Source organism: Colobus angolensis, unplaced genomic scaffold (assembly GCF_000951035.1).
Source record: "Colobus angolensis palliatus isolate OR3802 unplaced genomic scaffold, Cang.pa_1.0 Scaffold33, whole genome shotgun sequence".
NCBI lineage: Eukaryota > Metazoa > Chordata > Mammalia > Primates > Cercopithecidae > Colobus > Colobus angolensis.
The window spans coordinates 11,707,022-11,719,754 of record NW_012116599.1 but is presented as its reverse complement, the minus strand read 5'-3'; the positions used below and the strand labels follow the sequence as shown (position 1 = coordinate 11,719,754).

The window sequence follows — 12,733 nt, the reverse complement described above, 5'->3', positions numbered from 1 at the left end:
TAAACCCGGGAGGCGGAACTTGCAGTGAGCTGAGATCCAGCCACTGCACTCCAGCCTGGGCGACAGAGCGAGACTCCGTCTCAAAAAAAAAAAAGAAGTTATAATGAACCTAAGTCAAGTTTCCAGTTAATACAAATTCACATTTGACATGGATATGAGCTATGTATACTCAGAAATCTAGACCACAGTTGGCTGCAGGCTTTATATATGAGTAATCTGTTGCCTCTATTATTGCCCTCTTCAATTGCTTTCTATAATGCTTTTGAAAACTGAAACCCACAAAGCAAGACTGTAGGACTGTTTCCGTGTCCAAAACCAGAGTGTCTACAATCACTTGCAATGGGCCTTGATTGGCAGCTCTTATGATCTATTCTTAATTACCTAGAGGTGAATTGTTTTTCTCTCTCTGAGACACTATTACTACTCAAGCAGGAGCCAAATAAAAGAATAAAAGAAGCATAGAAATAAGCCAATCCTAATATCTCAACTGTCTAAAAATTTCTAAATATGACATAGCAAGAATACAATTTTAAGTACGAAAGCAACTATGAGCTTTTAAAACATCAGCACCTTTTGCTTTTGCTTCTTAGCTTTCTTTAACAAGCCAGGTTAAACCATGGAGATACATCACTTGCAGATGTAAATTACATGAATTTAGCTTGCAGGAACCATAGCAACTCTGCTCTGGCCCTGCTCCAGCCACACCCCTCCCCATCAGACAAGGAGTTCACAGGGCCAAATGGATGTGCTTCCCTAAAATAAGCAGCCCCAAGCCTACCTCCAGGACATATACAGGCACTCCCCCATCACCAGAGGCACCCCCTCAACATGGCAGCTGGCTAAAGGACAGGTATTTCTAATGGGTACGGACATAGCTTAGATATGTGGGACAGGATGCCCACGTTTGTGCATGAAAGGGCCCTCACTGAATGCAAGGGAGTCACAAGGGGACAGGCAGCTAGCACTGAGAAGGGACGAGGGGCAAGCTAGAGGTGGAGCCATGCTTCAGCATGGAGCTGCAAGAAATCTGAGAATTCTACATTTGAACTCAGGTATATGAAGGTGTATTTGGCAAGGAATATATAGAATAATATATTTTACTTGATGGTGGGTGTGAGGTCTAACTTATCAATATTTGATTTAAGGTATGTGTGCCTTCTTTTCTACTTCTGTCCTAGGTCCCACACTTGCTAGGAGCCAGCCCAATAGGGATTTAACTTAGGGAAATCCTATACCGTGTATTCAGGCAAGAGAGGGAGCAGCAAAATTTTCAGAATGCTGTAGTTCCCCTTATCATTGCCATCAATAAGAGCAAACTTAAGCATGCACAAGAGACAAGAGGTCTGAGTCTACCCAGTTCCCAGTTGCCTCTTAAGATGAACTAACTACATCGAGTGATATTTTCATGCTTAAAAATCTGTGTCTTTCATACATGAGGGCTTCTAATACAATCAAGTTCCTTCAACTGGTATATTCTTGAAGAAACAGTTACGCTTTCTTTATGGGAAAAAAACATTAGTTATGCAGGGCATACTGAGAGATGGTTTATCCGCCTCCAACATAACACCTTCCTAAGAGATTTTCATGGGTAGTTTTTATGATTCCTGGATGTAAATTTAACCTTATGAGCAAACTCTGGAAACTAATACATATGTAAACTGCACTTCTAGTATATGCGAGAACTGCTTTGCAGCCAAGTTACCACCTCAAAGCTGACCCTCAATTCTACAACCCAATTTTACAACTCAAGTTCCAGGGTCAAGACATATGCCATTTTCTCTCACGGGAACAGAATATGACTGAGAAAGAGTAATGTGAATGCCACTGATACCTTTTATCTGATTCAATGGGTAAGACTTGAACTTGGATGCAATGTGAGTCCCTGGATTTCAAAGGCAGGGGAAAAGGACTAAACTGAGCTTGACAGTAGGTCATAAGATTATTGTAACAATTACAATAATATCACTTGAGCATATAAAATCTGAAATGTTCTAAAATATAAACCTTTTGGGCACTGATCTGACACTCAAAGAAAATGCTCACTGGAGCATTTTGGATTTCAGTGTAAGTATGTAATGTAAATATTCCAAAATTTAAAAAAAAATTCTAAATCCAAAATACTTCTGGTCCCAAGTGTTTCAAATAAGGGGTGCTCAATCTGTAATAACAACATTTATAAAGTACATGACTGAAACTATATTCTCACTAAACTTACTGTCATTTAAAATAATAAAATATGTTAATTAAAATATATGTATTCCATTTTGTCATCTATAAGCATAAGTTTGGTCTCTTTCACTGTGAAAAATCTACGATTCTATAGCTATTCTATTTATGGTATCCTGGAAAAGTTAGGTCAGGAATTTAAGAATATTGCTCTCCTAGCTTTGCTCAATCAAACCTTCTCTATAGAACTGCTGCTAACTATGTGTTAGTGTGAATTTGATTTAAGTGGAAAGAGCCTCTTAAAATGAGTCATAAATGCTTACATTTATGTAAAAGGATCTAAAGGACCCAACGGTAAAGAGCCTTGTATGAAGCTCTATCACCTGCACGAAAGTGAAGTGAGAAACTCTGACCCCCCGCAAAAAAAAGCATTACACATTATTTTTGGACAAATGTTCAGATTAGCTCATGCAATAGATCCAAAGTAGATAGCATATTTGTTTAGGAAAGATTAACTTAAATCAGTGGAAAAAATCATAAATCCTTTTAAGCCATAAACCAAGGGCGTTCAATTACACGAACTGGTGGGTAGTCTGCCTGGGTCCAGCTGCTCTTTGCAGCCTTGTAACAAATGCCATCCCTTTCATTTGGCATGCGATTTTAAGACTGGCAGAAGGGGTTGTTAACCAAAAGAAAATTTTGTTTATTTAAATTTGAAACAAATCTTTGCCCATCCTCAGTTCTGCTTCACTACTCTGCTTTTTAGTTAGAATACATGATTTCAGTTTCAGAGCACATCTAAAAAATTAAATGTGACATTAAGTTTATTATAAATTTATTGAACTTACCGGGGAAGGAATGAAGGCTTCATGAAACTTCTTTGGATTAATTCTCAATACACCCTTTAAAACAAAAAATAAAGCTTGTGAAAATCTAGCTATATATTTATGATTTTTCCATATGTATGTTATTCTCCAATAAAAAGTTTTAAAATTAAACAGTTCAATTGAGAAAACAAGTTAGATGTATAAGAACTGTTCATTAAATGCAGGAAACACAATTTATGTTCATATCTGAAATAGAGGGTTCCATCAAAAACAGAAAGCTTAGACTGGCACCTTAGTGTGAACAAGCAAAGGTAAAGAACAAGAGAGCCTGGCAACAGAGTGGGAAAGTGGCAACTATTAGACTTTTAGGTGCCCCTATATGCTAGTCTTCAAATTTAAACCTTGACTTTACAAATCAGATTACCTGGGGATTGTGCCTCACTATATAAAGGCCTTTTTATTTTTTTCTCCCAGTTCCAAGACCTTTCCACAATTGCTTGTTTCTGTGACAATTTTCAAAGTGATACAGGTTGATTTCCAACCTAGATACTGAGCCTCAAGAAACTGGATGCATTATTTTTTACTCTGGCCCCTCTGCAGAGCTGAATGAGTCAATAATTCAAAATGGCCATAACCAGCTCTTAATGCAAACTGGAATCCTGGCTCCAACAGCCAGGCCACCCAGTCTGCCTTCAACTTCATGTTATTTCAGCACCAAATCAGGGTCTGCTTCTATTTACACACAGGGGTGCAGGTGGGGGCCTCTTCAATAGCAGTTCAGTATTTCAGGCTCTTGCAGGAAGCTGTAACGCTCCCCAGGTTCCAGCTGTAGTCTCAGGTCACTGGAACACATGGATGGAAGCAGTTATTTTTCTAACAGCCAAACTCAAAGGATATCTCGAGAAAGTGTTTTAAATAACATTTCCCCCTAAAACATGTCAAGACTCAAAGATACATAATTAACAAAACAGGCAAGGGCATAAAATAAAGCAGAAAATAATTTCCTTCTGTGCTGTATACCATGTTTAAATTACAAATGTCCATGCCACAGTTTACAATATCATGAACACTCAAATAGGCTACTACAAATGATCATTCAGTCCTTAATTCAACAATTAATTATTGAGTACTGACTATATTCAAGACCCTGAGACACACTGATGGGGAAGATAATGATTAAGCTCAGTCCCTACTTTAAATGAAAACATAAAGCAGAGGTACAGCTTACTTTCATAGCGAGGGTACCAGAAGACGCTTCAGAGATGGTGTCTGACCTAGTCCTTTACAGAAGAGCAAAATTTGCAAATAAATCAGAAGAGAAGTATAGTAGAGGACACTGTGTTAGCAAAAGTGGTTAAGAGGGCACTCACTAACTCTTCTCCATTGTGCAATAACTCTGCCTAGCACAGAAGAGGGAGGGACCAAGAGATAAGGTTGGCAAAGCTCCCCAAGGCCAGTCCCTTGTTAAGAGTGTCACAGTAAATCCACTTCTAGACAGCTGTTTCTTGTTGAGGGAAGGAGGGAAAAAACTTACATTTATCCTAAATATTCATCCACTCACTCAACAAATATTTCCTAACGAATAGCATGGCAGGCACCATGTCAAGTGATGGGGTAAAAGGGAGACTAACAACAGACAGTCTCTACCGTCACAGAGCTGACAGTCTCGTGAGGGGAAGAGACTCCAAACAAACCAAAGTCAGTTCATTGAAATTAAATGTTTAACAATTTCATTTTCTGATTCCAGATGCTTTTCTCTGGCCTAAGTTTTTTTTTCAATTCCTATTCTTCTATCATCCCTTGTAGCTCAGTGAATGGTTAGCAAATGAAGAAGTACGGAGATGAGAATGCCTCTAGCTTTGAAAATGTCTTTAATTGCAGGGCACTCAGACAGGTTAGGCTGGGCCCAGGGAAAAGAGACAGGTTGCATCCAGGCTCTATTTAAAAGAAAAGGTATTAAAAAGACCTTGAAGATTTTACCCTTGATTCTCTATCCCAAACTTCCCAATATATACAAAAGGACAAAAGAAAGAAGAGAAACCTTGTTCCACAATAGCATTTATAAATTTGACTGAAGCATAACTCTGAAGAACTGGACCTCAGAAACACAGCCCTTGAGAGAATTCAGATCACACTAAGAAAGCAGAAACTCCCCAGAGCTCTGCAGCAGACCAGAGTTGTTTCTATAGCCTGAGAGAAGCAGCCGACAGTAAAGTCTGTCAAAAACAAATGGTCTTTTAACTAAAGGATACTTCCCACAGATGTCTTGTCTTACTCACCTACGAAAGTCCAAGGCTTTCATTTCTTTTTTTTGAGACGGAGTCTTGCTGTCTCCCAGGCTGGAGTGCAGTGGCCGGATCTCAGCTCACTGCAAGCTCCGCCTCCCAGGTTCACACCATTCTCCTGCCTCAGCCTCCTGAGTAGCTGAGACTACAGGCGCCCGCCACCATGCCCAGCTAATTTTTTGTATTTTTAGTAGAGACGGGGTTTCACCATGTTAGTCAGGATGGTCTCGATCTCCTGACCTCATGATCCGCCCACCTTGGCCTCCCAAAGTGCTGCGATTACAGCCACTGTGCCCAGCCGGCTTTCATTTCTATAGCCATCCCCTAATCTGACCCAATTGCCCATCTCCCATCTTCCTAAAGCACTTCCCTAGGCCTGGAACTTGATCAGTGAGAATCCCATAGCCTCCATCTCTTCTCCGGATGCTCCTGATTCTTCCCCTTAATCGAAACCTGGCTGTTTCCTGATGTTATTGCTTCCCTGAGTGCTCTCAAAGGGTGTCTATTTTATCTCTCATAACCCATGTATCTCAGAGACCAGGTGAGGAAGGGCTCTTTGCTTCCCCATCATGGCTTTAAAAGTATTTTTTCCTCTAATCTCTTTTAAAAATCCCAGATCCTTTGAAGTTCATATCATTAGCACCTCCTTGGTGTTGTCATTCTCAAACTTACAGGTGGGTCAAAGCTCCAATTCACTAACATTTTGACTAGCAGCTCACTGCCTTCCTCTCTATCCTTACTCCCATATATATTTTTGGGACTTCACATCCATGTTGAAGACCAAGCAACCCCAGCCTGTCACTCTAACTACCATTTGCTCTTCTACCCCACCTACTCTCTCCCATGTTCGCAGCCTGGATCCCATCAGCACTACTAATGACACCACTTCAAAGAAAAAAAATTCAAATATCGCACTTTCCAATGGCAGTCTTCTGTCTACTTATGGTAAAAACCCCATTTCAACAACTCTTCATTTTCACTAAGATCTCCAACCCAAAGCTGTGACCACATGTGTCACCATTCATTGTCCTCCCACTGTTTACTCCCTTCTCTAGCAACCTAATTGCCATGGCCTGTCATTATCACTTAACCTTGCAAATCCTAAACAAACCTCTTACTCTGATACTCAACCAGCAAAAGACCTTGAAGATTTTACCCTTGATTCTCTACTCTCAACTAACCCCAGCTATCTGCTTTCTCCCTTCCTGTACCCAAGGAGCTAAACAGTACCACAGAAAAACACCACACAACTGGGCTAAATCAGTCTAACTGGCAATCACAAACATACTGTATTTGGCTTGTTTGAGAGTCCTTAAAACTGAGGAATTTCACACATATAAAATACATAGTTCCAGATATTCTTGAAAAATCGTAAGATCTAACAGCTTTGGACAGGGTTCTCCAAATGACAGCAACCACCTAATCTGAATAACAGACACTCCTCTTATAGTAATAAAAACAAAACTCAAGTGCCACTAATGCAGGTATATGACGTGCCACACACTCTTTGAAGAGCTTTATATCCATCAGCTAATTTAACCCTCACAACAACCCTATGAGGTAGATACTATTATCCTTGTTTTTACAGAGGAGGAAACTGAGGCACTGAGAGGTTAAAAAAATTGCCCGCTTTCACATCACATTCAAGGTCAGACAGTCTGGCTCCAGAGTCCATGCTCTCCACTACTGTGAACAGCCTCTCTCTCTGTTTGCCACACTCACCACCAGGGCCTCTTCGCTCATATATGCCAGCTGTCCCTCTCACCCAAAAACTCATTCCAACCCTTGCTTTTCTCCGTCTTGGTTAATGGCAACACCATCCAGCCAGCTGCTCAATTCAAAAACTCAGCAAGCATCAGGGATGCCTCCCTCTGCCTCACCTTCCATATCTCACCCACCAGCATGTCATATCAGTTCTAGCCCCACATCCATCCATCCACTCCTCTCCATCTTCACTGCCACCTTCTTGTTCCCATCTCCATGTTTTCTGACCTGGTTTACTTTGATAGCTTCCTGAGTGGCCTCTCAGCTTCCACTCTAGTCTATTCATCTCACAATTCCCAGAGAGATATGCTCAAAGCATGAAAGAGATTATTTTCTTCTCCTGCTTAACAGCCTTCAGTGACTTCCTGCTGCTCTTTAAACAAAATCCAATTCTCCAGTACAGCCTAGAGACCCTACATGACTTGGCTGATGCCTAACTCTCCACTTGTCCCATCATATAACTCCCTTTGCTCACAATGTTCCAACAGGCTTCCTTCTCATTTCTCAGAACCACCAAGCCTTTCTCTGCTTGCTGCTGTTCTACTAGCTGAGCTCTCCACCTATGTTCTTCTCCTAATTCTTCAACTGGCTGTTTCATTCTCATCTCAAGCAACCCACAGATCATCTCACAGAGGCTTTCCCTAACAACTCTACTAAAGAGGTTCTCTCTATAATTATTCTCTCTCACCTTTCCCATTTCCTTATTAGCAATGATCAGTCTATAATTTCTTCTCTTTTTCTTTAGTTGTTTTTCCTTACCTCCCCAGTGGCTTGCCTAACTTGCTCACTGGTATATGTTTGGCACTGAGTAAGAAGTCAAGAAACATTTGTTGCACTAAATAATTAATGCCTGCAGAGCTGAAGTTCTTTCATCATCCCCAGTATTAATGTTATGAATATCATTTCTCCCTTCTAAGTGACTGGGCATTCCGCTATAACATCACATCTATTCCCCTCATCTTTAATTCATCCCCAAGTGTTCTCCAGCTGACTTTACTCTTTTTTTTAAAAAAAAAAAAAAGAGAGAGAGAGACAGGGTCTCACTGTGTTGCCCCGGCTGGAGCACAATGGCATGATCATGACTTACCACAGCCTCCAACTCCAGGGCTCAAGTGATCCTCCTGCCTCAGCCTCCCCAGCAGCTAGGAATACAGGTGCACATCACCATGCCTGGCTGATTTTTACTTTGTACAGATGAAGGCTCACTATGTTGCCCAGGCTGGTCTTAAACTTTTGGCCTCAAGCAATCTTCCCACCTCAGCCTTCCAAAGTGCTGGGATTATAGGCGTGAGCCACCACACCCTGCCTGATTTCACTCTTAACAAATGGTTGCTTGTTTCTTAAGAAACTAACAACCAAACTGACAAACAAACAAATGTTTGTTTGTTTGTCCTAGAAACTAGTTCATCCTGTCCTCTATCTTCCTGGACTAGGATTTTTTTAGAGAGCCAATAACAACTTCACACCAATATTCTATTCTAAAAGGAACTCCGACATCATAACTAAGGCAGCTCTAGGGGCTTAGCCTGAACTTCCTTTAGCCAAAGCATCTTTTGGGATCTGAAACAGCCAATTCTACCATCTTCATACCCATGTCACCTTGATCATCACCCTAAACTGGAGCCCCTTCCAGGCTTGTCTATCCCCTAATCTCTCCCAACATCTCCTATAACGACCTCTCAGTACTCCACCTATGAAGAGAGAAATGAAATACGTTTTTTGATGTGAGAATTTATTTTTTTTAAACTTCAAAACTACACGTACATGATCATGTGTTTCTGTTATTGTCGTTTCAAACACTGGAAAGATGAGACTGTGGTCTCCTCTTCTCACATAGGAAAAAATACGAATGAAATGTCAAAGTATTGGTTAAAGCATTGAAAACAAAATAAAAATACTCTACTCCTATTTTTTTAAAATCCCCCTACTATCTCTCGATAAAAGTTTCTTCTCTGGATGGGGAGGAAAAAAAAGAGGTCAAAAGAGATGAATTTGAATACAAAAGTTAACAAAAGTTTCCAAGTATCTCTAATACACTTAATTTTCTCCATCAGCATTAAAACACCCTTTCTTGACTGGCCTTTTACCTTACCCAGCAAGGCCTGCACACATAAAGTTTATATCAAGCAGCAGATGGACTCTGTTTCTCTGCCTATGAAAATCTTATTTACAGTGTTGTATATTTCACACAGTGACCTCATATCTGGAACCCATTCCTTTCCCCATCTGCAAAGAACAACTGTTCTCATATGTGGGGGGGAGGCCCTGGCTGCAGAGTCCCATGATGTCACAGGCCAGAAGGAATCACTTACAAACTACTGGGAATTAGAGTTGTTATATTGATCAGATTTTTGTTTTGTTTTATTTGAGTATCAGCAACGAGTGGTTTCAAAAGCGAAAACTAAAAGGGAGCTGAAGCTAATACCATTGCAGAACGCTGTCTCTAGATAGGTATAAATCTATAGCCAAAATTCGAGGCTAGTTTTCTTTCAAGTTCTAACTACTGACGTTCCCCCGACTCTTCTTCAAAAGACAGTATCTGGATCCTTTATTCAGTCAATAAGTAAATATTTATTCAATATAAATGTATTAAGCATCAGTCAAATGCCAGGCACTGAGCTAACTTCTGGAATAAGACATGACCCTGCCATCAAGGACATGAACAGTCTATTTGGGGGAAACATAAAAGCCAAGAAATGGTGGTAAGTTTAGAATAAAGGGAAAACAAAAAAGTCAACTACAGGAAAGCACTAACAGCCAACTCTACTTGGAGAATTAAAATGAGGCTTCTCAAAGTGGGTAACATTTAGGCAGGGACTTAAAAGGTAAGCACCATTACATCAAGACAGCGGGAGAAAGCATTCCGAGCACCAGGAACAGCACACACAAAGTCACAGAGATATCAAGGAGCACAGTTTTTAGAGGAAAAGACTGGAAGCTCAGGGTGAATGGAGGAGAGTGTTCCTGGAGGAGAGTGCAAGAGGATGAGAATGGAAAGGCACAATGGGTCCTCCTACGTGAAACAGGAGGAGGGCCAAGAAGCTTACAGATAAAATGGTGTCCGGGATATGGGCTGAACGATGAAGAGCAAATGAATGGATTAATGAATGGACTAACATCCAAATGCAGCTTCATCTCTCCTAAGAGAGGCCATGTCAAATAAATCCAGGAAAAGCTTTAAAAAAAAGAAACACCAATCGGGCTGGGTGTGGCGGCTCATGACTGTAATCTCAGCACTTTGGGAGGCTAAGGCAGGAGGATCACTTGAGGTCAGGTCAGCCTAGCCAACATGGTGAAACGCCATCTCTACTAAAAATACAAAAATTGGGGGACTACACCCCCTTCCCCCCCCTTGGGTCTTAGTCCTTTTAATTCTTGGAATCACTTTTGGGGCGCCAAAGACCCTGGAGCCGCACAGCAGGGTCCTGGGGGAGCTATAGAGTGGGGTCCTCGGGGCACTTAATGGGATTTGGGGGGTTCCATTGAAATGTTGCTGGAAGCTCAACTGGAATCTAAAAGTTCTTTCGGAAGGTGAAGGCCAGGCCCTCCGAGGGGGAGAAGCAGCAGACATCCAGCTGAACAGCTTCAGTTTCTACACCAACAGCTCCCTGGAGGTGGGGTTGAGCCTCCTGCGGCTGGGCCTCCAGGAGGCAGAAGAGAAGTCCCTGCTGGTGGGGTTCAGTCTCAGCCAGGTTCGATCTGGCAGAGTTCGCTCCTATTCAACCCAGGATTTCCAGGACTATCCTCTCCAGAAAAACAGTAGCAGCTTCCTGGTCCGGTTCCTCATCAACACCAAGGATCTGAAGATCCTTGGAAGTATGGAGAGCAGAAGTTGTTTATCTTTCCTGGGCTCCTCCCCAAAGCACCCTCCGAACCAGGGCTCCCAAAGCAACAGGCCACAGTCCCCTGCAAGGTGGATGGCGGAGGAACCTCTGCAGCCAGCAAGCCCAAGTCAACACCCGCAGTGCCTCTGGGTCCTAGCGGGAAGGACAGGAGCTAGTGTTGGGCCTGAGCCACCTCAACAACTCCTACAACTTCAGTTTCCACGTGGTGATCGGCTCTCAGGCGGAAGAAGGCCAATACAGCCTGAACTTCCACAACTGCAACAATTCAGTGCCAGGAAAGGAGCATCCATTTGACATCACGGTGATGATCCAGGAGAAGAACCCCGATGGCTTCCTGTAGGCGGCGGAGATGCCCCCTTTCAAGCTCTACATAGTCATGTCCGCCTGCTTCCTGGCCGCCGGCATCTTCTGGGTGTCCACCCTCCACAGGAACATGTACAGCGTCTTCAAGATCCACTGGCTCATGGCGGCCTTGGCCTTCACCAAGAGCATCTCTCTCCTCTTTCATAGTATCAACTACTACTTCATCAACAGTCAGAGCCGCCCCATTGAAGGCCTTGCCGTCATGTACTACATCACACACCTGCTGAAGGGTGCCCTTCTCTTCATCACCATCGCCCCGATCGGCTCAGGTTGGGCCTTCATCAAGTACGTCCTGTCGGATAAGGAGAAGAAGGTCTTTGGGATCGTGATCCCCATGCAGGTCCTGGCCAACGTGGCCTACATCGGCATCGAGTCCCGCGAGGAGGGCGCCAGTGACTATGTGCTGTGGAAGGAGATTTTGTTCCTGATGGATCTCATCTGCTGCGGGCCATCCTGTTTCCCGCAGTCTGGTCCATCTGGTATCTCCAGGACATGTCTGGCACAGACGGGAAGGTGGCGGTGAACCTGGCCAAGCTGAAGCTGTTCCAGCATTACTATGTCATGGTCATCTGCTACGTCTACTTCACCTGCATCATCGCCATCCTGTGGCAGGTGGCTGTCCCCTTTCAGTGGCAGTGGCTGTACCAGCTCTTGGTGGAGGGCTCCACCCTGGCCTTCTTCGTGCTCATGGGTTACAAGTTCCAGCCCACAGGGGACAACCCATACCTACAGCTGCCCCAGGAGGACGAGGAGGATGTTCAGATGGAGCAAGTAATGACCGACTCTGGGTTCCAGGAAGGCCTCTCCAAAGTCAACAAAACAGCCAGCGGGTGGGAACTGTTATGATCACCCTCCACATCTCAGACAAAAGGATCCTTATCCGCCAGCATTTCTCACTCCTGGCCTTCTTCCACAGCGTATGTGGGGAGGTGGAGGGGGTCCATGTGGACCAGGCGCCCAGCTCCCCAGGACCCCGGTTCCCGGACAAGCCCATTTGGAAGAAGAGCCCCTTCCTCCCCCCAAGTAATGGGCAGCCCTGTCCTCACTCCAGGACCACCCCTCTCTTCCAGCTATATGTACAATAATGACCAATCTGCTTGGCTAAAAAAAATATATATATACACAAAAATTAGCCAGGTATGATGGCATGACTAATTTTTTACTTTCTGTAATCCTAGCTACTTGGGAGGCTGACACACGAGAATCACTTGAACCCAGGACGCAGAGGCTGCAGTGAGCCAAGATTGCACCACTGCACTCCAGCCTGGGCAACAGAGTGAGACCTTCTAAATAAATAAATAAATAAATAAATAACCACCAAGAGTACTCCAAGAATCAGATAAACCAGCTCATTTGTTAAAAGACAATTTTCTTTCTTTTTTCCATCGATCATGTGTGCACTTGACCACAGATAAACAGAGAAAGGTAAAGAATGAAAGGTAAGGAAGGAAGGAAGGAAGGAAGGGAGGGAGGGAGGGAGGGA

General features: G+C 43.1%; 1 protein-coding gene and 1 pseudogene across 2 annotated transcripts in view; one reads left to right on the top strand and one right to left on the bottom strand.

The window, feature by feature from the left end:
• The window catches only part of LOC105518845 (DIS3-like exonuclease 2), a 405,890-nt gene that overhangs the window by 324,470 nt on the left and 68,687 nt on the right, over positions 1-12,733 (bottom strand). The window contains exon 4 of the mRNA XM_011952002.1: positions 3,015-3,068. Coding sequence (XP_011807392.1) covers positions 3,015-3,068 — 54 coding nt within the window. The remainder of the gene's footprint in view (positions 1-3,014; positions 3,069-12,733) is intronic.
• On the top strand, positions 4,819-12,361 carry LOC105518862 (annotated as a pseudogene). The gene is made up of 2 exons (XR_001002889.1): positions 4,819-4,887; positions 10,543-12,361. The product of XR_001002889.1 is annotated as a protein GPR108 pseudogene (transcript).